At 43.2% G+C, this 26,308-nt stretch overlaps 1 protein-coding gene across 4 annotated transcripts; it reads left to right on the top strand.

Annotated features, from left to right (window-relative positions):
• The first annotated feature begins 770 nt into the window (after positions 1 to 770).
• On the top strand, positions 771 to 20,655 carry pkma (pyruvate kinase M1/2a). Of its 4 annotated transcripts, none has more exons than XM_035737202.1 (11): positions 771 to 829; positions 7,550 to 7,728; positions 8,228 to 8,319; positions 13,263 to 13,394; positions 13,604 to 13,790; positions 13,978 to 14,248; positions 14,469 to 14,619; positions 14,774 to 14,926; positions 16,029 to 16,195; positions 17,792 to 17,973; positions 19,456 to 20,655. In XM_035737202.1, exons 1-11 carry the CDS (start codon positions 786 to 788, stop codon positions 19,560 to 19,562), a joined length of 1,665 nt encoding a protein of 554 aa, XP_035593095.1. In that variant the 5' UTR covers positions 771 to 785; the 3' UTR covers positions 19,563 to 20,655. The 4 variants fall into 4 exon arrangements, with proteins under 4 accessions (XP_035593095.1, XP_035593123.1, XP_035593113.1 ...); XM_035737230.2 differs by lacking the exon at positions 771 to 829 and adding an exon at positions 2,060 to 2,192; XM_035737220.1 differs by lacking the exon at positions 771 to 829 and adding an exon at positions 2,192 to 2,230.
• The last annotated feature ends 5,653 nt before the right edge of the window (positions 20,656 to 26,308 follow it).

Below are 26,308 nucleotides of genomic sequence, written 5' to 3'. Positions count from 1 at the left end.
GTAAGACATGAATTTTATGTTTATGTTTTGTTTTTTTAACACATTTGCAAACATTTTTAAAAACCTGTTTTATCTTTGTCATCATGGGATATTGTGTGTAGATTGATGAAGACATTTTTTATTTAATCCAAGGCAGTAACGTAACAAAATATGGAAAGAGGGAAAGGGTCTGAATACTTCACAAATGCACTGTACTTCAAGAGCCTATGGTGGGGTAGCATGCCATAATCATTTGATCTACTAAGTTCTACTGCACAGTGCATGACCATTTCAATAGAAATAATTATACAGGACAAGTGTACATACCTTCTCAGAGGATGGCTCTAGCTCCATGCATACAGGGGAGACTTGCCATAGACATAGAATAGATAGTTCTGCAGTGAATACTGCTGTTCTAGGTCTTTAAAAAATATATAATAACGTCATTCAAAAATTATAAAAACTTGAAGATTTGACATTATATGTAAATAAACTGTCATCATAGTCAGACAACATATATTTTCACAAATCAAAATACGAATACATCATAACAGCTCTCATCTAATATCTATACATCTATAGGATTTGGCTGAGGATTTCACCAGGGTGAGGGCTATCTCACTGTACCTCATGGCTGTGGTGTGTGAGACGATAATGCCCTGTGACAGGTGGGGGCTTTGCCAGTGTGGCCAGGTGATTGGGTTGGAGGGAATGTCCCTCACCTGGGCAGGTGTCCATTGGTCTGAGGGAGCAGAGCAGAGTGCAGGACACAGCCAGAGTCTGGCTGGGGCCAGGGAGAAGCCAACATGGGCAGTGGCAGCAGCTGCAGCAACGTTACCGTTGAGATCAGGTGAGGACTACTGTAGGAGGGGACAGAGAGGGAGGGGTTACATGCCAGGACTGAATGCTGTACATGATGACATGTAGACAATCCCTACAGTTAGAACACTTCAACAGTGACAGCAGGTAGAAATTTGCCTCTAACTTGGCTTGATAAGGGTTAGACGGGACATGTAGTCTCTCTCCCATCTGTGATAAGAGGTTGAGTTGAGTAGGAATTCAACAATTCAGGTTGAGTGAAAGGGTTTTTGTTTATATAACTACCTTACCAAAAATATATTGCATGATATAAAAGTAAGAGAAAATGTTAGAGGGAAACTATCAAAGGTTTGTGCTGGGGGAAGGAATATTCAACTGTAGTTTAGCCACAGTAAGCTTAGCCTCAGCTAAGCTCTTCTTCCTAATGAACACTAGAGGGAGCTGTTGATTATAAATGATCTCATTCTCAACTGTTATACCAAAGATACTGGCTCCTTCTTTTATCTGTGGTTATACTGGTGCTGTTGACAGACTCCTCTGAATTCCCTGAATGAAAAAGTGAATTGTTAAAGTGTCATGTTGTGGAACTTGCCTTGCATGATAAATAATATTGTGATGTAACTACAATTATGTAAAATATCGTCGTCATCATCATCAGATACTATGTGTGTGGGTGAGAGGAGTGGAGACTGGAAAGGAGAGAAGTACTGATTTTTTTGAGAGTGAGATACAATCATTTTCTTACATATTTGTTACTTACACAATAATATAACCTTTCAGTCATGGTGCATCCCATGAGGCACTGCGGCTTCGAGGATATACGTGCATCTTTTGGTGTGTCTTTCCTGGGATTTTCACATCTCCAACCACCATGATGGGCATACATTTATGCAATTATTGACTATACAGTGAGATTGAGGATAGTGTCACTGAAATACAGGTAATTGAATATAAGACCCTATGGTACCCATTCCGATGTTCAAGAAATTATACCGCATCCCTGAGTCACATGTCTGCCCCATGCTTCAGAGATACTTCTCAGGTTCCTGATTGGACATCAGCGGTATCGCATCACCGCACTTTCATTATGTTCCTTTATGTAAACTTTCCCTTGGTTTATAGTTCCAAGCCCTAGGTTACCGGGTGTTTTTTTCTTCTTCAAAGAATACACCATAAATCATACATAAATATATTCTAAATATGTATGAATTATTGAAACCATATATCTCGATTGAATGCATTATATTATTTGAATAGCGACTTACTTCTTTATCGCGGATGGATACGTGATGGATCGGACAAAAAAATAGTTCCGGTTGAGTTTGGGAGATCACCTTGAGCAGCTGGGTGTAAGAGAAATTACGTCAGTCTAGCAGTTGTTCATCCGAAGTAAGGTGAGTCTCGTCACAAGATAGCTACCTAATTACATGATGTACGTTTGTTTTGTAGGACTTATGTCACCAAATGGCCATTTTATTCATTTTTGACGTCTCATATTCTGTATTGCCAGCTGGTTTCTTTAGTGGCATTGTCCAGGCAATGGATGTATCCCCGAAAGAAAACTGTCTAGATAGTAATAGTAGTGAGTAATAGGTAATAGTAGTGGTCACTTTGAACAATCTTAAATCCGCAAACCATGTGGTGTTGTAGTCATACAAAGAATGGTGTCGTTTGTCAGTGACTAACTCAGTGTGATGCAGCTTTCTCAAGTTAACTATTCATACAGGTGAACTTACTACTTAATGACTATTTTTCTGAGTGGTGTTATTTGTCGTGAACTAACATGGTATCAGTCTAAAACATGTATTTTAAAGCGGGGAGAATTGTAAAATACAAGTGCTTTTGTCTTGCCTTGCATGGTGGGTGTGGTTAACCGATTAACTTGGAATTCCATTGGCCAGTTTCTCTTCGCAATATCTTAAAATCGTGAAAATGTGACGCAGAGATGGAAACGTGCCCTGTGGCGCATCAGTGGATGGATTGTACTGCAAACTGATGACTGCGACCATTCTCATGTTACCAACTTATTATTAAAACTACCGGTTAATTCATCAGAGATGTGCGGTCCACCCAGCCTCTTGAACAAAACGTTTATTCGAACTGTGACTTGCAGTGTGGTCTGGTGTCCTTTTTATTAGAAATAAGTATACAACAAGCACCTTTACTGCAGTAGTGTGGCCTCACTGACATGTCAAACTATAGGGCCCTATAAAATCCGCGATACGGTGAACGCAGACAAAAAAACTACTTTTATATGGCCCTAAATATATCACAATGGATTGGCTTTGTTGACACTTGGGGGAGTCAGTGCAACCTTCTAGAAAACCTCTACTGCAGTGCCTGTTTATTGACTAGTCATGCATCAATACTATAGCTCTTTTTATCAGTTAGCCTCCATCAAACCCTGAACTTGGTCAGTTCCATGTCTCCCAGCTCCCAAATCAAATGGTCATGTAGGCCTTCCATTTTTTAAATTTTTATGAAGCCTGTCTAGATAACCTTGAACAATTAGCAAATTTCATATCAAATGTATGCTTAGTCAGTCTCAGAACTCATTTAGGCTTCACATTAAGGTTTAGTGCTCCTCTTATGTCTGGTTAGGACTATTCCTGAGATTCTCAGCCATTGTTATGTAACAGATTCTTCTGGCCCAGAGCCCTGTGTAGGAGGAAATACAAGAAAACCCTGGCCCTATACTTTACACAGCATCAGCCAGGTCACTTGAGGGAGCCGGTTTCTATTTTGGTGTGCTAGGGCATAGGTGCACTTCTCAGTAGGTGAGGAATCTTGTGTTATCAGTGGGGACAGGAGGGGCTGGGCTATACTATGTTATGCCCCAACATAGTGCATCTTGTAGGGGTGTGAGAGGCCTAGGTTATAATGTATACTTCAGTACCCTATCTGGCAGTCTGCATAGCCAGAGTACTGGGGTGGGAGCACGTAGGCTGCAGGCCCCACAGTAAATGTCTAAAATACTCCCACTATGGTGTCACCTTTTAGTCATTTCCTGCTGTAACTTTCCAGAGTGTTAAATATCATGCAATAGCCCCTAACGGTGCACAGGGAGTGACTGACTAGGCACCTCTTCCTCTGAAGTTTGTTCTCAATGAGGTGAATAACTACTCAGAATCCCCAGGTTGAAAACTCCAACTGACTCACTATTTTGCATGGCATACTCCCGGTCTCCTACTCAACTGCTATTGAGAGTTGAGTAAGAAGAAATATAGTGTTTTGGGGTGTAGGCCTACAGTGACTGCATCTGTTTTTCTGCATGGTCCTGCTGTAGCTGGTGCCACTTCCATGCAGCCTGTCATGCATAGTGGTAGCCTTGCCTCCTGCTCTTGGCTATGACTAGCATAGTGGCTACAGGTGCTGCGTAACGCTAGTCAGCAGCACAGCAGAACATGGATACTTTGTGCTGTGTAATGCAATGCAGCACAGAATGCAACGGTGTCACCTGACCAGTGATGTATGACTACTGCCACCCCATTGCAGCATGATGCAATGAACTAATCCCAGGCTAGCACTTTGTTTTCTACACAGACTTACCCTGTGTTTATTATTAGAATATACATCCACCATTTTAGAACCCTGGGGGTGATATGACCTAGTGCTGCCAACATCGTTTACCACAGCACACTCTCTCATGTATAGCTGCAGTATCAGGGCACGCAGCCTGCTCCATGGATGCAGCAACCTGGACTGTGTACTGCAGCATGTTATCCTCGCTGAAGAGGATTTATTCCTGAGCTGTGCGTAGGCAGGCAAGTCACTACCAGGAGTTCCTGCCTGTCCGGTTAGCTCTGCTGCTGTTCCTGCTGCGCTCAGTGGGGACCGGGGGGGTCACACAGGCTGGACATCCTCTGGAGGTCTGTAGCAGCTACGTCCTTGTACGTCCACAGGAGGAACAGAAAGGTCTACTGGTACGTCACATAGCTGAATGACGAGACTGACTCAATGTAGCGCAGGGGGAGAGCTAGGCTTCTCAAGGTAACCAGTGTAGGTTTATAGGCTATGTCAGTGTCATCATGGCTGCTCCTAGGGTGTCATCTGTAAGGCAACCTCTGGCCATGTTGCCAATGCGCAGTGGAGACATCGCAGTGTGTGTGAATTTGAGTAAAAGCGAGGGTGAGGGGCAGTACGTAGGCATGGAGAGCGGGCAAGCATATTTGGTTCCAGTGAACAGTGTTGTTGGAAGGGTTTGGAGAGGATTGATGGCAGCAGAGCAGCTCTAAAGTTAGACCTAAGTGACCCAGATGCATGTCTTACTGGTGTGAGTCACTGGCCCCAGGTCAACCCTTTACATACGTTTACATCTTTGTCACAGGCATATGAATAGTGGCTCAGATTGGCCTGGCATGGCCTTGGACTGTAGAGCATCTTTTGGTGATCCATCAGCCTAGCTGTGTTAGTCACAGGGTAGGAAGGGTTTCCTGAGGAAGCATAACTGGGTCATGTCAGGACTCCACCAGAGGCTGTAGGATAGTTCCAAACTAGTCCCTGTTGATTTCATGGGAATAAAATCAAAGTGACCATAAAAGCAATTGCGCTATAAAGTGCCACTGTGCATTTTGTAGCCTACGGAACTGTTTTCAATGTGCAAATGTTGAACTTGATATCTGCAACCTCTTGAGTTTGTTGCGGTCTCACCCCCTCACTGTTAGGCTTCCTGCAGGCTGCTATAAATAGTGTTTTCCAGTGATAAGAATCTAGGCTTCATTTGAGGAGACATTGTTTGATTTCTGTTCAGCAGCCTCTGTCTGGGGGCTAGCCCCTGCTGTCATGCTGTGTACGCAGTTGGGAGTCTGTAGAGAGCAGGATGTGACTGTGCTCACGTATAACACAAGGCTGCTGCCTTTGAGGTTCTGACGTCACTGAGCTGCTGCCTATTGGTTTTACTGCTGCTGTGTGGCAGGTTCCTGTCACGATTCATTTACACACTGAAAGAGATGAGCTGTGTGTAGGCCTGGTTCTAGAGGGTAGCATGCTCTAAATAGTGGGGGGGTCGATAGTTACATATCAGGATATTATTTTTGACAATATCGCAATATTATTTTTGTGCTAGTTGGCTGTACCTGCACCAAAACTCCAGTACTTTTTTTCCCTTCATAGCCTGTTCTCCGTCCTTCTTAAATAGGGAGCCAATTTGTTTTCATAGCTTTTTTTCCCATGATTGAGCGCTTATTTTCTTATGGCTCTCTCGTCCCTCTGCAGCTGGCATATGGTGAGCAATATGTTTCGAACATCGCAAGAAAATCACAGTATCGACTCGCAATACATATAGGATCGTGATACAATATGTATCGGCACCTAAGTATCGTGATAATATCCTATGGTTCCAGGCAATTCCCAGCTCTGCTGAAATTGCCTACTTGCAGAGAGGAGAATCTGTAGCCAAATGAATGAGAACAAGGAGGTTTTGGGGTGCAGAATACATTGGGTAATGCAAATGTTAGGCTAACAAATTTTGCCTCTGCTAATTCAAGCTATGTGAGTAATTTTGAGGGGAAATATGTGATTGTGCTTTGCCGTAAGCAGGGCTACTGAGGAAGATAACATGCTCTCTCTGTATCCTGCAGATTCTCATCTGTTTTTAAGTAGTCTTAGGGGTCTGTAGACTAGCAGATGTAGCCTATTAGAAAGCTTAGTATTTCCTAGAAGCTCCACCTTGATGCAATCAGTGAGTGTGTTCTCTGTTCATGTGAGTGTTACTCTATAATTTACACTGGGTGAAAGTCAACGCTACACTGGTTAAGTGTTTAGGCTAGTCCAGTTTGGTAACCCGTTCTTGTATCCAGGGCAGCCCTCCAGGGATCCCCCTTGTCATGCATACCTTCTGTCTGTGCTCTGTTCGCTATCTATTGCCACATTCCTGGGTTACAACACAACCATGGCAACAGAGCCCCTGTCGCAGCTTGCAGAGTTGCCTCGGGACTCCACACACTCTCAAAGTAGCGACGCTCCACCTTACACAAACAGAGCTACCTCGTTGACTTTTTTAGCTTGCCCTAAAGCCATGGATAATTTGGCCTGACCTACAGTACCTGTACAAAGAGCCTGTTTTGTTATACTGTCAAGACGGACACTAGAAAAGGGAAGCGTTTTGACTCTTGAGCAAGAGAACTTTATGGTGCTATGAAGTATCCTATTGGGTTTCATGCAGTCCTTTGCAAAATGTCCCCTTGTTTTCAACAGCTCTGTATTGAATCATGTTGAAAGTGATCTGTCCTGGGTCGGAGGAAGTAATGAAAGCACTTTGCCAGTCAGGGCTGCGGTTGCCATGACTTGCAAACAGCTCAATGTGCTTCTCAGTGAAAGAATGCTGTGGAATGTTACTGTAGCCCAGGCTATAGTACTAGATCAATTGTATTTAGGCCCATGTCTTTATTGTCTATGGTGCAGCCTTAGAACCAGCAGGGAAGGGTTTCAATCACACTTTTTCAGATGTAGTCTTTTGAATGGGTTCTTCATTCCACAAACAAACTTATTTGCACAGATGTCAGTTGATACAAAGCCACACATTGCCTCCAATAAGCTGTTGCATACTAATTCCCGAGGCTATACAGTGTTGTAGACTGGTGGATCTAAAGTTGATGGTTTCATGAACCAGTGTGGTCCTCTGTTTAATGTGGCAGTCCAGTCCATAACCTGATAATGCCCGAGATTGGCGACACTGAATTGAGTGAACCGGTAGCACCTTACTGTCTTAATAGTATGCCCTTCATATCACCTCATCTCTCTCCTCCTCCAGGACTTCTTCAAAATCTGCCATCATGCCCGGTTCAAAGTCTCAAGACATGGGCTCTGCCTTCGTCCAGACGCAGCAGCTCGGCGCTGCCATGGCCGACACATTCCTGGAGCACCTGTGCCTGCTGGACATCGACTCTGAGCCCACCACCGCCCGCAACACTGGCATCATCTGCACTATTGGTCAGTGGCTGCACACACGCTAGGCTAGGGCGGTATCCAGATGGTCTTACCTTCATACTGACCTTGTGCCATCTGGGATATTCGGTAATACCGGCACTGAACACAAGGGCTGCTATTTTCAAACTCAACTGAGCTTCTGTAATTCAAAGGTTAGCAATGCTAACAGGTATATGTAAAATCCCATAGAAAATGCTAACGAATGCATTGCCAAATGTCTGACCTAAACTATTTGGAGGACAGACGGCCATCTAGCTGAAGATGGGATAACTAGCTACTAAATTAGTAAACCAAATGCACAACTGCATAGCTTTTAGCACATTAACTTAATAGTTAGAAGTTATCTAGATGGCAAACTTTTAGTTTTCAAATGTCTGTAGGCCTATATTTTTTACATCGAAGACCCTCTACTATAGGATGATGCTGTGAAATACCTACTGTACGACATCACACTGTGTACTGATGTTTAAACCCTACCTCTAACCCTTATCTGTCATAACAGGGCCAGCCTCTCGCTCTGTGGACATGTTGAAGGAGATGATCAAGTCTGGGATGAACATCGCTCGCATGAACTTCTCCCATGGATCTCACGAGGTTGGTTCCCTTGCATGTCTAGACGCCTAGACTGCTGCAGTGGAGGATGATCAGACTGGATCCAGACCTAAACTTTATATATCTGAATAGTAGTGAGGGGGGTCAATAGTTACATATCAGGATATTATTTTCACTATGTATCTCTATTTCTGCACTATTTGGCTGAAACTGCACAAACGTCAGCATTTTTTTTAAATGGGGAGCAAACTTCTTTTCAGTATTTATTTCCATGACTGATCAAAACAGGTTTCTCATATCGCGATGCCCTGGCAATTCCTAATTCTGAATAGCACAAACCCACAGTCTGTTTTGATGAGCTTTAAATCAAGTTTAGCTGCACCAAGGTACAATTATTTTTTAACAATACATCAGTACATGGGGGGGGGTGTGTGTGAAATATATCACACATGACAATTGGGCTAGGGGGTACAATATCACATTACAAGGACCTTAAGGGACATGCATAGAATTATAATTAACTTTTTTTTTTTTTTGGTAGAGTATTTAATTGTCTTAAAATATAGTTCAATTTCTTTTTGTAAGAATGTGTAAATTTATGTTTTGAATATGAAATTTGGCCAAAAGAATAATGAAATGAGCTACATTGTTTCAACTTATTTCTATTGTAGGTAAAGAATCCATGCAATACATCTCTCCATAATAGTGTGAAATCTTCATGTGTTCAATTATAAATATATTGATATCTTAACAGGTTCCTTACATGGAGACGATGCCAAAAAGATGCACCACTGTTTTGGGTGGTTAATTCAAATTGTGCCTCTTTCTAATGGTGTTTTCTTCAACTTCACTTATTTACCTTAAATAAGTGGTTGGCAGGGTAATATTTAGAAAATAACCAAATTAATGAAGTTCCTAAGTAGGTGTGTGGCATGATTCAAACTTTTTTCCAACAGATATTATCAATAAAACTGTTCCAAAAAGGTATGACATAAGGTATAGATGCAACATCCTGCTGAAACAAGGTTTGTATAGCTCTGTTGAATGGCCCAAAAGGGGAAAAAATAAATGTTTCCTACTGATGAGTCAACAGGGTTAATGGAAGGTAGGTTCTGAGGGTCAGGTCTTGACACGTTCCTGAATGATAAAGCAACACCTGAGGGAATGGCATCTAAAACAATTTCAAGATCTTTAGGTGTTACAGGGATCTTATATAGTGATAAGAATTCCTTATAACTATCTTCATTTACCAGTTGGTTCACCAATAGGATATTATTTCAGAACCAATATTCTAAAAACAAAGCTGTATTTTTATACAATGTGTCTGGATTATTCCATATCTGTGTGGATAAATTATGACTAAAATCTGACAAAGCAGTTTCACTGGAAGTTTGTCAATATTATAATTGCAAACAACATGAAGTAAAGGCCACCAAAAGTAGAGAAGACATGACAAGGAATAAAGTTCCACCTAGAAGTGGGTCTTAAGATCAATTGGATAAATCAATTCCTAAGTATAATTGATGTAAAGTGCAGAATTCAGCCCCCTGTACGCTTGTTCATTACATCAGTTTTTTTCCTAATGTAATGGGTACGGTTTCTCCACAGAAATTTGAAAAGCTCCTGGTTAATCTAGTTGCTTATTTTACTGTAAAGTTGTAAAGAGAGCAGCATATGTTAACCTAGAGATAATGAAACAATGCCAAGAGTGTGCAGAGCTGTCATCAAGACAAAGGGTGACTACTTTGAAGAATCTCATATATTTTGATTCAAACTTTTTTTAAACTACATGATTCCATATGTTATTTCATAGTTTTGATGTCTTCACTATATTCTACAATGTAAAAATAAAGAAACCCTTGTAGGTGTCTTTAGAATGGTGCTGTGTGTACATGAGACCTTTCTCACGTATTAATAACTACGTAGAACAATAACAGTGTAAAGTAAGTCAGAGCAGATCTGTATGCATAAAAAATAAACTACTTTCAGTCCTTTGTTTGTAAACAAAATAGGCAGCTATCTGGTCATACAAGGGGGGAAAACTCCATTTGAGTTAACTGCGTAGTCTGGGAAATTGTCACCCAAGGCATGTTAGGTAGTCATTACAAGGAAAATGGAATATGGATTTCCAAACTGATGAAGCCTCGTCCTCCGACATAGGCAGGATTTCGCTCATTTTGTGCTTTCTTGATCGTTGACCACAACCCGTTACTCGTTTTTGTCATCCATGCTGAGATGCTTTTCGACATGCAGACCATGGCTCTGAAGGAACGGTTTTCCAGACAGCATCCCTGTAGAATCTGGCAGTCAAGAGGATGAGTTCCCCTTGGTCTTAAATCGTTTTGCTGTTGCCTCTTGCCGACGGTGTCACCGACTTTGTTCTTCTCTGCAGGTGTAACTTCTTGGCAGATACGGATAGCGTCGCACATCCTCATTCTCCACCTCGGGCATGAAGTAGTCTCAGGATCCATCTTGTGTATTGCTGCAGATCAGTGACATTTATGGTAGACATTGTTATTCTGTTCCACCTTTTCCACACTCTAACTGTCGCCACTAATTTTCACATCCTTGATTTTACCACACGCAAATTCCAGTCTTTTTCCAGCCTTCGATTACCATGGTGTTTGCGCCTACCATTTTCTCAATGGTGTCAGACCTGGAGTTGATGAGTAGGGACAGGGTAGCCAAGCTGTCAGTCCCTGTTGGGTTTTTTGGAGGGTGGAGGTTTGCACGGAGTAACTGGTTAAAGAGGGGAACTTGTCATCTTCAACAGACTTTGAAAGCGTGAGATTTTCCATAGGGCAAGCATAGTTATGGCAGTTGTCTAAGAACGTTCCTCTTGTTTAGCAATAGAACGGCTAGCTTCTCTTTTTGTCACGGCATGGACATGATTGGCGCGCAGCTCACTAAAATGTCTGTTCAAGCTGCCACCTTGACCACTTCCCTGCTCCTATGTCGTCATAGTCTGTCAGACATGCTGCTTTGCAAAGTATCAGCTCCCTTCAGAAGATCTTGTTTGAATATGAGATGTTCTAGGTGCCAACCAGGGTGTGCAGTTCAAGGGTGATCCTGACCAGACAACTCTAAAGGTAGGCCCTAAACTGTGAGATGGAGCAGTGGAAACCTTACCTGGGGTAGCTTGTGCCACTAAATTCTTAATCTGTGCCTTCCTCTTGTAGCTTTATCGCCCCACCCAGGATGCAGGCCTGGAGCAACCGGTTGCGTCACTCCCACTCGTCACACTGTCACCTGCTTCAATTCCCTGTTCAGTAGAGGTCACTTACCAGGCCAAAGACTCTTCCTGTCTTAACCTGCTACACTCAGGCAGGGGGCCTGAGCCACTCACCTGTCTCCTGGCCCTCTACTGGCTGTGCTGTGTCATGGAGGCTTATCAAAATGTTAGGAAGGGCACTTCCACGTCTTTATTTATAGCTTCATGAAATTACATTTCCTCTTGCTGAAACTAGACCTGGCTTTGTCTGACTAGCTGCTCTTAAGTATATGCTGGAATGTAGATATCTTGGTGTAATTTGGCACTGCACTATTGGCTCCCTTTGATGCCACGGCTGTTTGTGGTGATACAGTAGCAGAAGTGCAGTATAACTGGGAAGGAGCGACTGGAAATGAAGCCCTGTGTGATTACCTACCAATTAAGTGCTTAGGTAAAGCTCAGGTTACGTTACCCAGATGGAGAAACAGCATGAGCCATCTGGGGCAGCTGTCTCCAAGGGTAGTGCTAACACTGCCACTCAATACCATTAGTGTAGTTGTGATGTACATGTGAACAGGCAGGTTGTAGTAGCATATTTAACTCTTTGTAAACCGTGTTCTCTTGCGTAAATGTCCAGGTCATACTGTCTGTGGATAAGGTTTCATGTTAACCCCACGTGTTTACAATTGAAGGGTATTGCACTGTGGTGCCTAATCTGAATAGGGACTAGGCATAAATCAGGGGTTGACATTAAGTTCTCATGGTTACTTGCCCATCTGACAAGTTGGGAGCAGTTTTCACATGCCTGAAGATTATGGTTACTTGTGCAAAATGTATTTGGTTTTACACTTGCACATGCTGTAAATTGAATTGTCTCACTCCAACATGGGGGTATGAAATCAACTTTTTGGTGAACCAGCCATATAGTGTCTGGTGAATTAAAGTTCTGCTGAATATAAACAAATATTTAAAATCACAGAACTCCAACTTGCTTTTCTCTTTAACTTGCTGAGAAGAGGTATTCATGATGTGGATTATCAACTCCACTTTCTATAGTAGTCAAGTGGATAAAGTGTTATTTTTGGCAAACTATACCTTCAATGATGAGGCTCGTGAGGGAGTTGTTTTTTCCACAAACCTTTCTGTCATGGCAAATTTAACTGTAGACCCACTTCCTAGCTAGCACACTAGGCAGCAAAGTCAAATGAATATTCTGTCTAAACTGAAACATTTGAATAGTGAGGTGATTTCCTAAATGGAGGACTACAAGCGCCACTTGATCTGTGACTTGCGCTACTGACATGGCTGCATCTCTCTCATTGAGAGTTGAGACATGCCGTTAACAGCATTAGAAAAAGTTTAAATTCACCAGATTTGGTTGGTGTTAAGTGGTTTTCCTTTGATTTGTGAGCTTAAATGTTGTGGGCAGTGGTTTTATCATTTCTATTTTAAACTATACAGAGGGTAGCTAGATGTTTGACATACTGGTAACAGTTGTCGAGACCATGTCCTTGATTGTGGTCATATTTCTCACGTTTATGCCCTGATACAGTATGTTGTCAGCTGATTATGCTCAGTTGTGTGACTCATTACAACTACACTAGGTGTCCACCCTCTGAGTTTTCCCATGCCTGGGCCATCTCACTTCGTCACTGAAATAAAATGTCAATGTCTGGCTGATGCGTTGTTGCTTTAGTGTTTGTTAAAAGCCTGTTCAAAAAATAATTTATTTTTTATAGAAAATGTTTTTTAAATTCTATTCTCTGTTCCACAGTACCACGGTGAGACCTTTAAGAATGTGCGTGAGGCCTGTGAGAGCTTTGAGGCCGGCAGCATCCACTACCGCCCCGTGGCCATCGCTCTGGACACAAAGGGACCTGAGATCAGGACTGGACTTATCAAGGGAGTGAGTAGAAACAACCAACTACCATGTTCCCAGCACTGGAGGCCCTATCCAATGTTTACTACACATTTTGTAGGACAAAATATTGAGTACAGATGTAGGATCTTAATTTGAGCCAGTTTGCTACAGCAGGAAAATAATACTGCAGCAATGGGAAATTAGGATTATAGTTAAGACATTTTGTAGGTGTTGATACTTTTTCTTTGTGTCAGAGTGGCACGTCTGAGGTGGAGCTGAAGAAGGGCAACATGATCAAGTTGACCCTGGATGATGCCTATCAGGAGAACTGTGATGAAGACAATCTGTGGCTGGACTACAAGAACATCACCAGGGTGGTGGAGCTGGGCAGCAAGATCTACATCGACGATGGACTCGTGTCCCTCCAGGTCAAGGAGATCGGTGAGTTCATGTCTGGCTCCCACTTTAGAGCTGAATAGACTAGAGAATATTCCTTTGCGGATCTATGAGCCCTAGAATCCCCTCACTTACTGAACTTTTAGGTGGTTAGAGGATGGCCAGATGGAGCTTCCTATTCTTTATAGCCTGGAGATGTTAACACTGTCTCCTCCTCAATGTGTGTCCCCAGGTGAGGACTACCTGATGTGTGAGATTGAGAATGGAGGGACCCTGGGCAGTAAGAAGGGTGTGAACCTGCCTGGTGCTGCTGTGGACCTGCCTGCTGTCTCTGACAAGGACATCTCTGACCTGACCTTCGGCGTGGAGCAAGGAGTGGACATGGTGTTTGCCTCTTTCATCCGTAAAGCAGCCGACGTGCACGCTGTCAGGAAGGTGCTGGGAGAGAAGGGCAAGAACATCAAGATCATCAGCAAGCTGGAGAACCACGAGGGAGTTCGCAGGTCTGTGTGATGGCATGAAATACAAGCTGATTTCTTAATTTTTTATCCTTGACTAGTAGAAATTGTGCTAGACTGGCCTGTGCCCAAAATCCTTACGTTCCGTCACTCAATTCACATTAGAATAAGTGGCATACAGTAGGTCTTATCCTAGTTTGTAAACACGATAGGAATGTTAAATCCGACTAGTACGTCTGAATCCGGTGTCCCGTCCCCTGTGCAGGTTTGACGAAATCATGGAAGCCAGTGATGGCATCATGGTTGCCCGTGGAGACCTGGGAATTGAGATCCCCACAGAGAAGGTGTTCCTGGCCCAGAAGATGATGATTGGCCGCTGCAACAGAGCCGGCAAGCCAATCACCTGCGCCACACAGGTCAGTTTAGTTGTGATACCTTTAAAAAAATAAATAAAAATGTAACAGGAGACATTTCTATTTCCACAGGCATGCTACAGTTTGTTGTGATGTGAAAGGTTGTGTTATTTCACTGTTGGTAGCCTGACATTGTGAACCCCTGTGCTTCCCACAGATGTTAGAGAGCATGATCAAGAAGCCCAGGCCCACCCGCGCTGAGGGCAGTGACGTGGCCAACGCCGTGCTGGATGGAGCTGACTGCATCATGCTGAGTGGAGAGACCGCAAAGGGAGACTACCCACTGGAGGCTGTCCGCACACAGCACATGGTGAGACATTGCCCCCTACAGTTACCCTCCAGTACTCTCCTTCAGTCTGGGTGTCATCAGCCCCGGGCTTCCACTGGTCCTGACCTACACCTTATAGACCTATCAACAGCAGGTTCAGGGCTACTGGAAGTCATGTTGCTGATGACGTCCCATTTCCACTTACACATTTGATGTTTGTCATGGTCAGCAAAGCAATATGGATTCAGACGGTGTTATATTGAGTCATGTTGTAATGATCCATAATGGTTTGCTCACTAGGTTTTAATAGTACAGAGTGTAGGACATGGGTGGAGAATCTGGCTGACGCTGCCCTCATTTCCTTCTACTCGGGCCTTTAACAGCTGACTCTAGTTCAGCTGCTGCACTCCTCTCTGGATGCAAGCAGGAGTGACTCAGCAGTTCTTGAGCAGCTGCCTATGAGTTCACTGCAGCACCATGTCCTTCACACTCTTAAACCCGTTTTTGCCTCTAAGAATGCATTGAGTTAACTGAAAGCACTGTCCTACACAAGGACTGGCATTAGGCTCAGACTAACTCTGCCTCTTAACAGCTTCTCTTTTACGGTCTTTGAATGTTTTCCTCTGTTTTTTTTATTGCACTTTGGAAGCTTTCTTCTTCGTTTAATTTCCTGTTCTACGATCTCTTCACATGTGTGATTGTACAAAGCATGCATGTTATAACACCAGTTGACTATAGTAATCTGCCCATCTCATAACCTCTAACCAGCTAACTAGTTTGAATGAGCAGTCAGTTTGGGTGGTATGTAGTATCAGAATGTAATTCTAACGATAGAATTACCATAGAATCATAAAAGCAGTTTAGTTTGTACTAATGCTGTGATGTGTTGCGGTGTTAGATGCCATAGCTACATGGACTGGCTGCAGTGGCCCATTGGATGTGTTTTTAACGTGTGTTTTTGTTCTTGTCTTACTAAACTGCACTCTGACTAAACCTACATTTCTCTCCTTTCCCTCTGCCTACCTCCTCCAACTCCTATTCCTTTCACCTTAACGTCCTACCCTCATCTTGTCTCCTATCATTCCTTATATCTGTCTGGTGTTCTACCTGTCTGTCTGCTACATCTTGCCATCGCCTGTGCCAGATCGCTCGCGAGGCAGAAGCAGCGATGTTCCATCGGCAGGTGTTCGAGGACCTGCGGCGCGCCGCACCACACTCTACCGACCCGGCCGAGGCAATCGCCATCGGAGCCGTGGAGGCCTCCTTTAAGATCTTGTCCTCTGCGTTCATTGTGCTCACTAACTCTGGAAGGTAGGCAGGTGGATGTAGCACGGCTGTTTGGGAGGGACTCAGGAGGTTTGTGAGAAGTCAGAGTAGGGAGGGACTGAATGAAAGGGCATGGCACGTGTTTACAGGTTCTTACGGTCACAACAAACTGGAGATCATTGAAAGTTGACTCATTATAAGAGTCTATATATCTGGTAGTGCCTCTGATCGACAGCCAATGTTTTAGTCGTTACATCCACAACTCCGTAAATGAACTGGACCAGGACTAGACAGGCGTTTGCCATGCGCCTCAGGTGCAAGGCACGCCTCGTGGTGGTGTGACTGAGTGTAACCCTCGTGCCCCGGGCCCACCCTCGCACTCAGATTGCTCGGGAGGCTGAGGCAGCCACCTTTCACAGCCAGCTGTTTGAGGGGCTGCGACGCACCACCCACCTGACCCGGGACCCCTCTGAGGCCGTGGCATGTGGCGCAGTGGAGTCCTCATTCATGTGCTGTGCTAGCGCCCTCGTCGTATTCACAAAGACGGGCAGGTAGGAGGAAGACTGGGAGGAGAGGGACGGGCGGGTAAGAGGAAGACTGGGAGGAGAGGGACGGGCGGGTAAGGGGAAGACTGGGAGGAGAGGGACGGGCGGGTAAGGGGAAGACTGGGAGGAGAGGGACGGGCGGGTAAGGGGAAGACCGGGAGGAGAGGGACGGGCGGGTAAGGGGAAGACTGGGAGGAGAGGGACTGGGCGGGTAAGGGGAAGACTGGGGGGAGAGGGACTGGGGGGAAAGGGGAAGACTGGGGGGAAAGGGACGTGCGGGTAAGGGGAAGACTGAGGAGAGGGACAGGCAGCAACAGATCAGGGACTTACAGAACATGCAACTCTGACCCTTAACATCCTGTTCCCCTACATTAGATTGGTGGGGAACGGTTGCATGGTCCCAGATAGACACTTCCCCTCTCTGTGGGTGGAGTGTTCCAGGGTGGGTGGAGACAGTAATATGAGCTGTAGAAGGGTGGGGGAGTGTTATGGGTTGTTCTAACAGAGGCCACTCTGTAGACAGATCTGTAGATAAGTACAAGTAGAACACTATTCATGAAGAGTCCTCAACATTATTGGGAACACCTGCATTGGTAGAGCCATACAGTTTGTCAGGGTAGAAGGTTCCACAGTCGTTATTGAGTTGTGTTCACTCTCTCATCCGCTGACCCTTTTTGACTGCTCAACCGTGACATTTTCCTAACTATTTTTAACTCTCATTGTGATGACTTTGTTTGACCAGTCTAGAGTGACTGTCTTTGTAACCCCCAACAGAACTGACAGGATGAAATGTTAATTTTGACTGTGGCTTGTTTAATGTTCACATTGAGACATCCTTAGACTTGGTGTAGCCATATTCGTTGATGTCTCCCATTGACATAAATGCATATTTATTTTACTATAGTAGGTCCTCCACTAATCAAATCATTTTCCTAATATTTCAGAAATCCATTTTAAGTTTCAAATCTACCCCATTTCTAGATTTTGTGTAGGCTTTGTTCAAACCATATCTGCTGCCATTCCCACATCTGAAATGGCAGCAGGCCTTGGATGTGTCCTTGGCTGAAGGAGTCTGAGCTGTGTTGTCTGTGTGCAGGTCAGCCCACCTGATCTCCAGGTACAGGCCCCGCGCCCCCATCATTGCTGTGACCCGTAACGGCCAGACCGCCCGCCAGGCCCACCTGTATCGCGGGATCTTCCCAGTCTTCTACAACAAGCCTGCTCATGACGTCTGGGCCGAGGACGTCGACCTCAGGGTCAACTTCGCCATGGAAATGGGTGAGAGTCTGCAGCCATTATATCTCTCCATGAGATGTAAGATCAACTGGACATCTATGATATTTAGTGTTCACCAGAAGAGAAGCTCGGTCAGTCCGTCAGCTTCCAAACAGTCTAAACCATGGGGTCTCCAACCTTTTGTAGCATGATAATAAAAAATATATATATAACATTTCAAATGGGCACACTAATCCTCTCCCCTGCACCTCTTTTGTGTCATTAATGTTGAAGAGAAAATATTGTGCCATTTTCTGTCAATATACCTGGTAAAATAATTAAGCAATAAGGCCTGAGGAGGTGTGTTATACGGCCAAGACTCCACGACTAAGGGCTGTTCTTATGCATGGCGGAGTGCCTGGACACGGCCCTTAACTGTGGTATATTGGCCATTTATCACAAACCCTTGAGATGCCTTGCTATTATAAACTGGTTTCCAATGTAATTAGAGCAGTAAATACAAGTTTTTGTCATACCCGTGGTATACGGCTGTCAGCCAATCAGCATTCAGTGCTTGAACCACCTAGTTTAATGGTTAATAAATCACTAAGGGGGCCCCTATAAAATATTTATGGTTTCTTCTCCAAATTCTGTTTTATATTTAATTTCTTGGTTTTAGATTATTTTGTTTTTCACTGCATGCATTTGAGTCAACTCTGCCAGACCCAGTTCAGAAGCCCAGCTCCATTAGCAGCATATTGTAATTTACAATGGAAAATGTGTGTGTGCAACATGTTAGTGTGTCGTATCACACCATCAATTCATTCCTCGAATCATACAGAAGTTTGAAACTAAACGTATCGGGCCCCGTGTATCTCGATGTGTATCGAATTGTCTTGAAAGGGAACGATGCACACTGATACTAACTTTCCTTGCTAGCTTACAGCTTCAGTTAAAATCAATTCACTACCCTAGAACTTTGTGAACTTATGCAAAATATGCCTTTTTCAAAGCTGACTGTCACCAAACGTTCACTGGGTTAATCATCTTTCCCTCACATCTCCCCCGCCGAAGTAACTGCATGTGCCTCGAATGACTGTCTTAGAAACAGCTTGCACATTTAAAAGGAGAGTGCTGTTACGTTGAAAATGTTGATCAGTACAATAAAGTCCCGAAGGGAAGCCGTCACCTGTAGCCCCAGGAGACAAACTGAAATCAGCCAAAACAAGCTCAACCCAAAGCATCCAGTGAGTAGGCCTAGGTTACATCTTGATATACAGTGTCAATAGATTTACTATTCACATAAATGATTACCGTGATGTAGTTGGATTGTTTTTAACCCAAGTCAAATTGATTGAAATAATTGCTTCATTAATGGCTGTCTCAAATGTTCATTTTTAAACATTCCAAATGTAATATTGAACTCAATCTTGTTTCTGTCTCCAAGTGCCATTCTCTGACTCTGGATAATCTCTTATTTCTTGCTCTGGTATTGCTGATTCTGGACCTGGTATGGCGTTGACAACTGTGCTCTTTGTTTCCCAGGAAAGGAACGAGGGTTCTTCAAGGAGGGAGATGTGGTGATCGTCCTGACCGGTTGGCGCCCAGGCTCTGGCTACACTAACACCATGCGTGTGGTTGTGGTTCCTTGAATTATGACTACCCCCTTTCCCCTTCTCACCCCTCCACTGTCTTCCCCTTGTCCCTCTGCTCACCACCCCCTCTCCCATCACCAGGGCTGACTTGTACATCCCACAACAGTTTAAACTCACTGAAACAAACACCTGGTGGTGACTTGACCAATAGGAAATCTCCTCCCCACGACAATCACCTCTCCAGGGTTCCCCTCATGTAGATGTGTTCTGTGCTCCCCCTGTACCCCAATCTCCAGGGTATCTGTATGCGCCCACCAGAAACGGCTATATTTATTCACACAAACAAAACCATGTGTATGACTCTTACATTCAAACCAGACTGAAAGGCTAGGTTGCAGAGCTATCGATCTGCGCTTCTGTTTTGAGGGGGAGGTGGGGCACACCTGCTGTACTGTAACTTGTAGACAAAACACACACTCATTCCTATAACGCGAACAAAATGGCGGCGACCCGACGCGAACAGCTTTTTATGACCCTCTCAGTTAAACTCTTCTCCCAAACAGCTCCTTGTAGTGTTGTCTGTATTTACATTGTGCACTGTATACTTGCTTGCTTTACACTCTCAATCTACTGTAGACAATGTTACATTCTGTGTTATACTTTTGTGAAAGATGAATTTTGATTCTGGGCATCCAATACCACATATATTTTGTCTAACATAGAGAAATCCTATAATGTATTGGGTGTCCATGTTAGTTTGACTACAGATTTTGTTTAGTGTGTTGAAGTATTCTTAAAACTCTCACATATATTTGTATTTTGGTCATATAACTAAGTTGGCACTTATGAACCACTATGTAGGCTGCTACATGTTCTCTCAAATTAGTGCTGTATGAATTCAGTACTTTGAGTCTTTCAGAGGGCACTGGGGGGTGGATAAAGGGATGAGTTGGACATGCCCCCCCCAACAACCTCTTCATTCCTCCTGCACCTGCTCTCTTGTTCCTGTCGGTGATCTAGTGTGTGTGTCTAAATGTCCAACTGCTTCTTTGATTGTGATGGTAGGGTGTAAGGTCTAACAATGTTAACTGGTGTAACGAGTTGTCCTTCATGACTGACTTGATTTCAATCATTAAAAGAGACGAGCACCTGTCTTGTTCCTGTCATGTTATTACGGCAGTCTTAAACCCAGCTATCCTCTTAAGGTCAGACAGACCATTTGTTGTGTACATGCCATCTCATAACTCCTTGCCTCTTTTGTGTTGGAGCTACTCACCACTGACGAACAGTTAACACTACAGTACATAGAATTTACACTTCACATGTGCCTCAGTTCATTTGCTTAATGTGATCTTAATACTTCAAGGACTCCATAGAATCTATGATATCAAGAAATTAGGGAAAGTTAATGAGTGTACTTGAAGCCAATTTCAGTGGGTAGTTTTATTGAACAGAGGTAAGAAAGCGGTTTTGTCACTGGCAGTCCTGGCTGTAAACCAGCCCCACCTGCCTGCGTGTCTCACCCATCACCTCAGCCAGGAGCACAGTGCCTGGGATATCCTGGGGCTCTCCTTCAGGCCACATACAAGAGAATCGCCAGAGATTGAGTCTGACAGACTACGTCGTTCTAACAGTTTACCAGGCGCCATCAGTGCAGATGTCTTGTGATGTAAGCTCTGCCGAGATAGGTACAACTGTCCTCTGAGGTACTCAAAATGTCACATGCACTGAATACAACCGGTATAGACTTTATTGAGCAATGTAGAGTAAAATATTTGCTAAATGAAAATTCAATGTTTTGGTTTCATGTGCTTCAATAAGACCGAAAAATGTCCATACACACAAAGCTTATTTCTCTCGTGCACAAATATGTTCGGATTCCTCCTTTGCCATGGTAATCCATCTACCTGACAGATGTGGCATATCAAGAAACTGATTAAATGGCATGATCTTTACAGATGCAACTTGTGCTGGGGACAAAGGGCCACTTAAATGTGCTGTGAGCAGTATCCTCTGTAGCACCTTAGTTGAAGGCTGAGCAGTTGCCATACCAAGCAGTGATCCAGCCAGTTAAGATGCTCTCAATGGTGGCTCGGAGGGCCCATGCCAAATCTTTTCAGCCTTCTGAGGGTGAAGAGGTGTTGTGCCCTGTTCACAATTGTTGGTGTTTGGACACAGAGGAACTTGAAGCTCTCATCCCGCTCCACAAGAGCTCCATCAATGTGAATGGGGGTGTGTCTGGCCCACCGTTTCCTGTAGTCCAAGATAAGCTCCTTTGTCTTGCCCACGTTGAGGGAAAGGTTATTGACCTGGCACCACACTGCTCATCGTTGTCAGGGATTAGGCCTACCACCGGCAAACTTAATGATGGGGTTGTGCGCGGCCATGCAGTCGTGGGTGAACAGGGAACATAGGATGGGACAGTGTGGCGGATGTGTTGTTGCCGACCCTCACCACCTGGGGGAAGTCCAGGATCCAGTTGCAGAGGGAGGTGTATAGTCCCAAGCTCCTTACCTTAGTGATGGCACTATGGTGTTGAACTCTGAGCTGTAGTCAATGAACAGCATTCTCACAAGTGTTCCTTTTGTCCAGGTGGGGAAGGGCAGTGTGGAGGGCAATAGACTGCTCCATCTATGGATATGTTGGGGTGGTGTGCAAATCATCTCACAAATATGCTCTCTCCACACATATATATATTTGTATTTCATGAAAAGGCCCACTGTTGAATTTTCCAGTGATTTGTTTTGTCTGTGGAGTAGTCTCGGGAAACATTACAAAGTCTTGAGCAAGCTGGATGTCAGAGAGACATGTCAAGGGCATTTCAGATGGTTTGCTGCCACCTTGTAGATGTATACTGAGTAAACAAGACATGAGTCTAACTGCTTCAACATTTAGGGAAGGCGGGGAGCAAGTTGAAAGGCAATCCATGTTGCACACATACATGGGGAATAATTGACCAAGAAAAAACAAAATAACTAAAGGACGAGTAGGATATCCCCAATAACTAAAGACTAGTAGGATATCCCCAATAACTAAAGGACTAGTAGGATATCCCCAATAACTAAAGGACTAGTAGGATATCCCCAATAACTAAAGACTAGTAGGATATCCCCAATAACTAAAGGACTAGTAGGATATCCCCAATAACTAAAGACTAGTAGGATATCCCCAATAACTAAAGGACTAGTAGGATATCCCCAATAACTAAAGGACTAGTAGGATATCCCCAATAACTAAAGACTAGTAGGATATCCCCAATAACTAAAGGACTAGTAGGATATCCCCAATAACTAAAGACTAGTAGGATATCCCCAATAACTAAAGGACTAGTAGGATATCCCCAATAACTAAAGGACTAGTAGGATATCCCCAATAACTAAAGGACTAGTAGGATATCCCCAATAACTAAAGGACTAGTAGGATATCCCCAATAGGTAAATGACTAGTAGGATATCCCCAATAGGTAAAGGACTAGTAGGATATCCCCAATAACTAAAGACTAGTAGGATATCCCCAATAACTAAAGGACTAGTAGGATATCCCCAATAACTGAAGCACTAGTAGGATATCCCCAATAACTAAAGGACTAGTAGGATATCCCCAATAACTAAAGGACTAGTAGGATATCCCCAATAACTAAAGGACTAGTAGGATATCCCCAATAACTAAAGGACTAGTAGGATATCCCCAATAACTAAAGACTAGTAGGATATCCCCAATAACTAAAGGACTAGTAGGATATCCCCAATAGGTAAAGGACTAGTAGGATATCCCCAATAACTAAAGGACTAGTAGGATATCCCCAATAACTAAAGGACTAGTAGGATATCCCCAATAGGTAAAGGACTAGTAGGATATCCCCAATAGGTAAAGGACTAGTAGGATATCCCCAATAACTAAAGGACTAGTAGGATATCCCCAATAACTAAAGACTAGTAGGATATCCCCAATAACTAAAGGACTAGTAGGATATCCCCAATAACTAAAGGACTAGTAGGATATCCCCAATAACTGTGGTCCTTCTGTAGCTCAGTTGGTAGAGCATGGCGCTTGTAACGCCAGGGTAGTGGGTTCGATCCCCGGGACCACCCATACGTAGAATGTATGCACACATGACTGTAAGTCGCTTTGGATAAAAGCGTCTGCTAAATGGCATATATTATTATTATTATATTAACTAAAGCACTACTATGATATCCCCAATAGGTAAAGGACTAGTAGGATATCCCCAATAACTAAAGGACTAGTAGGATATCCCCAATAACTAAAGGACTAGTAGGATATCCCCAATAACTGAAGCACTAGTAGGATATCCCCAATAGGTAAAGGACTAGTAGGATATCCCCAATAACTGAAGCACTAGTAGGATATCCCCAATAGGTAAATGACTAGTAGGATATCCCCAATAACTAAAGGACTAGTAGGATATCCCCAATAACTAAAGGACTAGTAGGATATCCCCAATAACTAAAGGACTAGTAGGATATCCCCAATAACTAAAGACTAGTAGGATATCCCCAATAACTAAAGGACTAGTAGGATATCCCCAATAACTAAAGGACTAGTAGGATATCCCCAATAGGTAAAGGACTAGTAGGATATCCCCAATAACTAAAGGACTAGTAGGATATCCCCAATAACTAAAGACTAGTAGGATATCCCCAATAACTAAAGGACTAGTAGGATATCCCCAATAACTAAAGGACTAGTAGGATATCCCCAATAACTAAAGCACTAGTATGATATCCCCAATAGGTAAAGGACTAGTAGGATATCCCCAATAACTAAAGGACTAGTAGGATATCCCCAATAACTAAAGGACTAGTAGGATATCCCCAATAACTGAAGCACTAGTAGGATATCCCCAATAGGTAAAGGACTAGTAGGATATCCCCAATAACTGAAGCACTAGTAGGATATCCCCAATAACTAAAGGACTAGTAGGATATCCCCAATAACTAAAGGACTAGTAGGATATCCCCAATAACTAAAGACTAGTAGGATATCCCCAATAACTAAAGGACTAGTAGGATATCCCCAATAGGTAAAGGACTAGTAGGATATCCCCAATAACTAAAGGACTAGTAGGATATCCCCAATAACTAAAGACTAGTAGGATATCCCCAATAGGTAAAGGACTAGTAGGATATCCCCAATAACTAAAGACTAGTAGGATATCCCCAATAACTAAAGGACTAGTAGGATATCCCCAATAACTGAAGCACTAGTAGGATATCCCCAATAGGTAAATGACTAGTAGGATATCCCCAATAACTAAAGGACTAGTAGGATATCCCCAATAACTAAAGGACTAGTAGGATATCCCCAATAACTAAAGGACTAGTAGGATATCCCCAATAACTAAAGGACTAGTAGGATATCCCCAATAACTAAAGACTAGTAGGATATCCCCAATAACTAAAGGACTAGTAGGATATCCCCAATAACTAAAGGACTAGTAGGATATCCCCAATAGGTAAATGACTAGTAGGATATCCCCAATAACTAAAGACTAGTAGGATATCCCCAATAGGTAAAGGACTAGTAGGACATCCCCAATAGGTAAATGACTAGTAGGATATCCCCAATAGGTAAATGACTAGTAGGATATCCCCAATAGGTAAATGACTAGTAGGATATCCCCAATAACTAAAGGACTAGTAGGATATCCCCAATAGGTAAAGGACTAGTAGGATATCCCCAATAACTAAAGGACTAGTAGGATATGCCCAATAACTAAAGGACTAGTAGGATATCCCCAATAACTAAAGACTAGTAGGATATCCCCAATAACTAAAGGACTAGTAGGATATCCCCAATAACTAAAGGACTAGTAGGATATCCCCAATAACTAAAGCACTAGTATGATATCCCCAATAGGTAAAGGACTAGTAGGATATCCCCAATAACTAAAGGACTAGTAGGATATCCCCAATAACTAAAGGACTAGTAGGATATCCCCAATAACTGAAGCACTAGTAGGATATCCCCAATAGGTAAAGGACTAGTAGGATATCCCCAATAACTGAAGCACTAGTAGGATATCCCCAATAACTAAAGGACTAGTAGGATATCCCCAATAACTAAAGACTAGTAGGATATCCCCAATAACTAAAGGACTAGTAGGATATCCCCAATAGGTGAAGCACTAGTAGGATATCCCCAATAACTAATGGACTAGTAGGATATCCCCAATAACTAAAGGACTAGTAGGATATCCCCAATAACTAAAGGACTAGTAGGATATCCCCAATAACTAAAGGACTAGTAGGATATCCCCAATAACTAAAGGACTAGTAGGATATCCCCAATAGGTGAAGCACTAGTAGGATATCCCCAATAACTAAAGGACTAGTAGGATATCCCCAATAGGTGAAGCACTAGTAGGATATCCCCAATAACTAATGGACTAGTAGGATATCCCCAATAACTAAAGGACTAGTAGGATATCCCCAATAACTAAAGGACTAGTAGGATATCCCCAATAACTAAAGGACTAGTAGGATATCCCCAATAACTAAAGGACTAGTAGGATATCCCCAATAACTAATGGACTAGTAGGATATCCCCAATAACTAAAGGACTAGTAGGATATCCCCAATAACTAAAGGACTAGTAGGATATCCCCAATAACTAAAGACTAGTAGGACATCCCCAATAACTAAGCACTAGTAGGATATCCCCAATAACTAAAGACTAGTAGGATATCCCCAATAACTAAAGACTAGTAGGATATCCCCAATAACTAAAGACTAGTAGGATATCCCCAATAACTAAGCACTAGTGGGATATCCCCAATAGCT

Source organism: Oncorhynchus keta, chromosome 2 (genome assembly GCF_023373465.1).
Source record: "Oncorhynchus keta strain PuntledgeMale-10-30-2019 chromosome 2, Oket_V2, whole genome shotgun sequence".
NCBI lineage: Eukaryota > Metazoa > Chordata > Actinopteri > Salmoniformes > Salmonidae > Oncorhynchus > Oncorhynchus keta.
The sequence above is the reverse complement of the archived record's forward strand: the minus strand, read 5'-3'. Positions and strand labels throughout refer to the sequence as shown.

What these genes read in the sequence shown, in the direction of transcription:
- pkma (XM_035737202.1), top strand. Translation starts at nt 786, where the DNA reads ATGGGCAGTGGCAGCAGCTGCAGCAACGTTACCGTTGAGATCAG. An exon ending in AACCACGAGGGAGTTCGCAG is followed by an intron (nt 14,249 to 14,468) that starts GTCTGTGTGATG and finishes TCCCCTGTGCAG; the next exon opens with GTTTGACGAAATCATGGAAG. An exon ending in CAACTTCGCCATGGAAATGG is followed by an intron (nt 17,974 to 19,455) that starts GTGAGAGTCTGC and finishes TTTGTTTCCCAG; the next exon opens with GAAAGGAACGAGGGTTCTTC.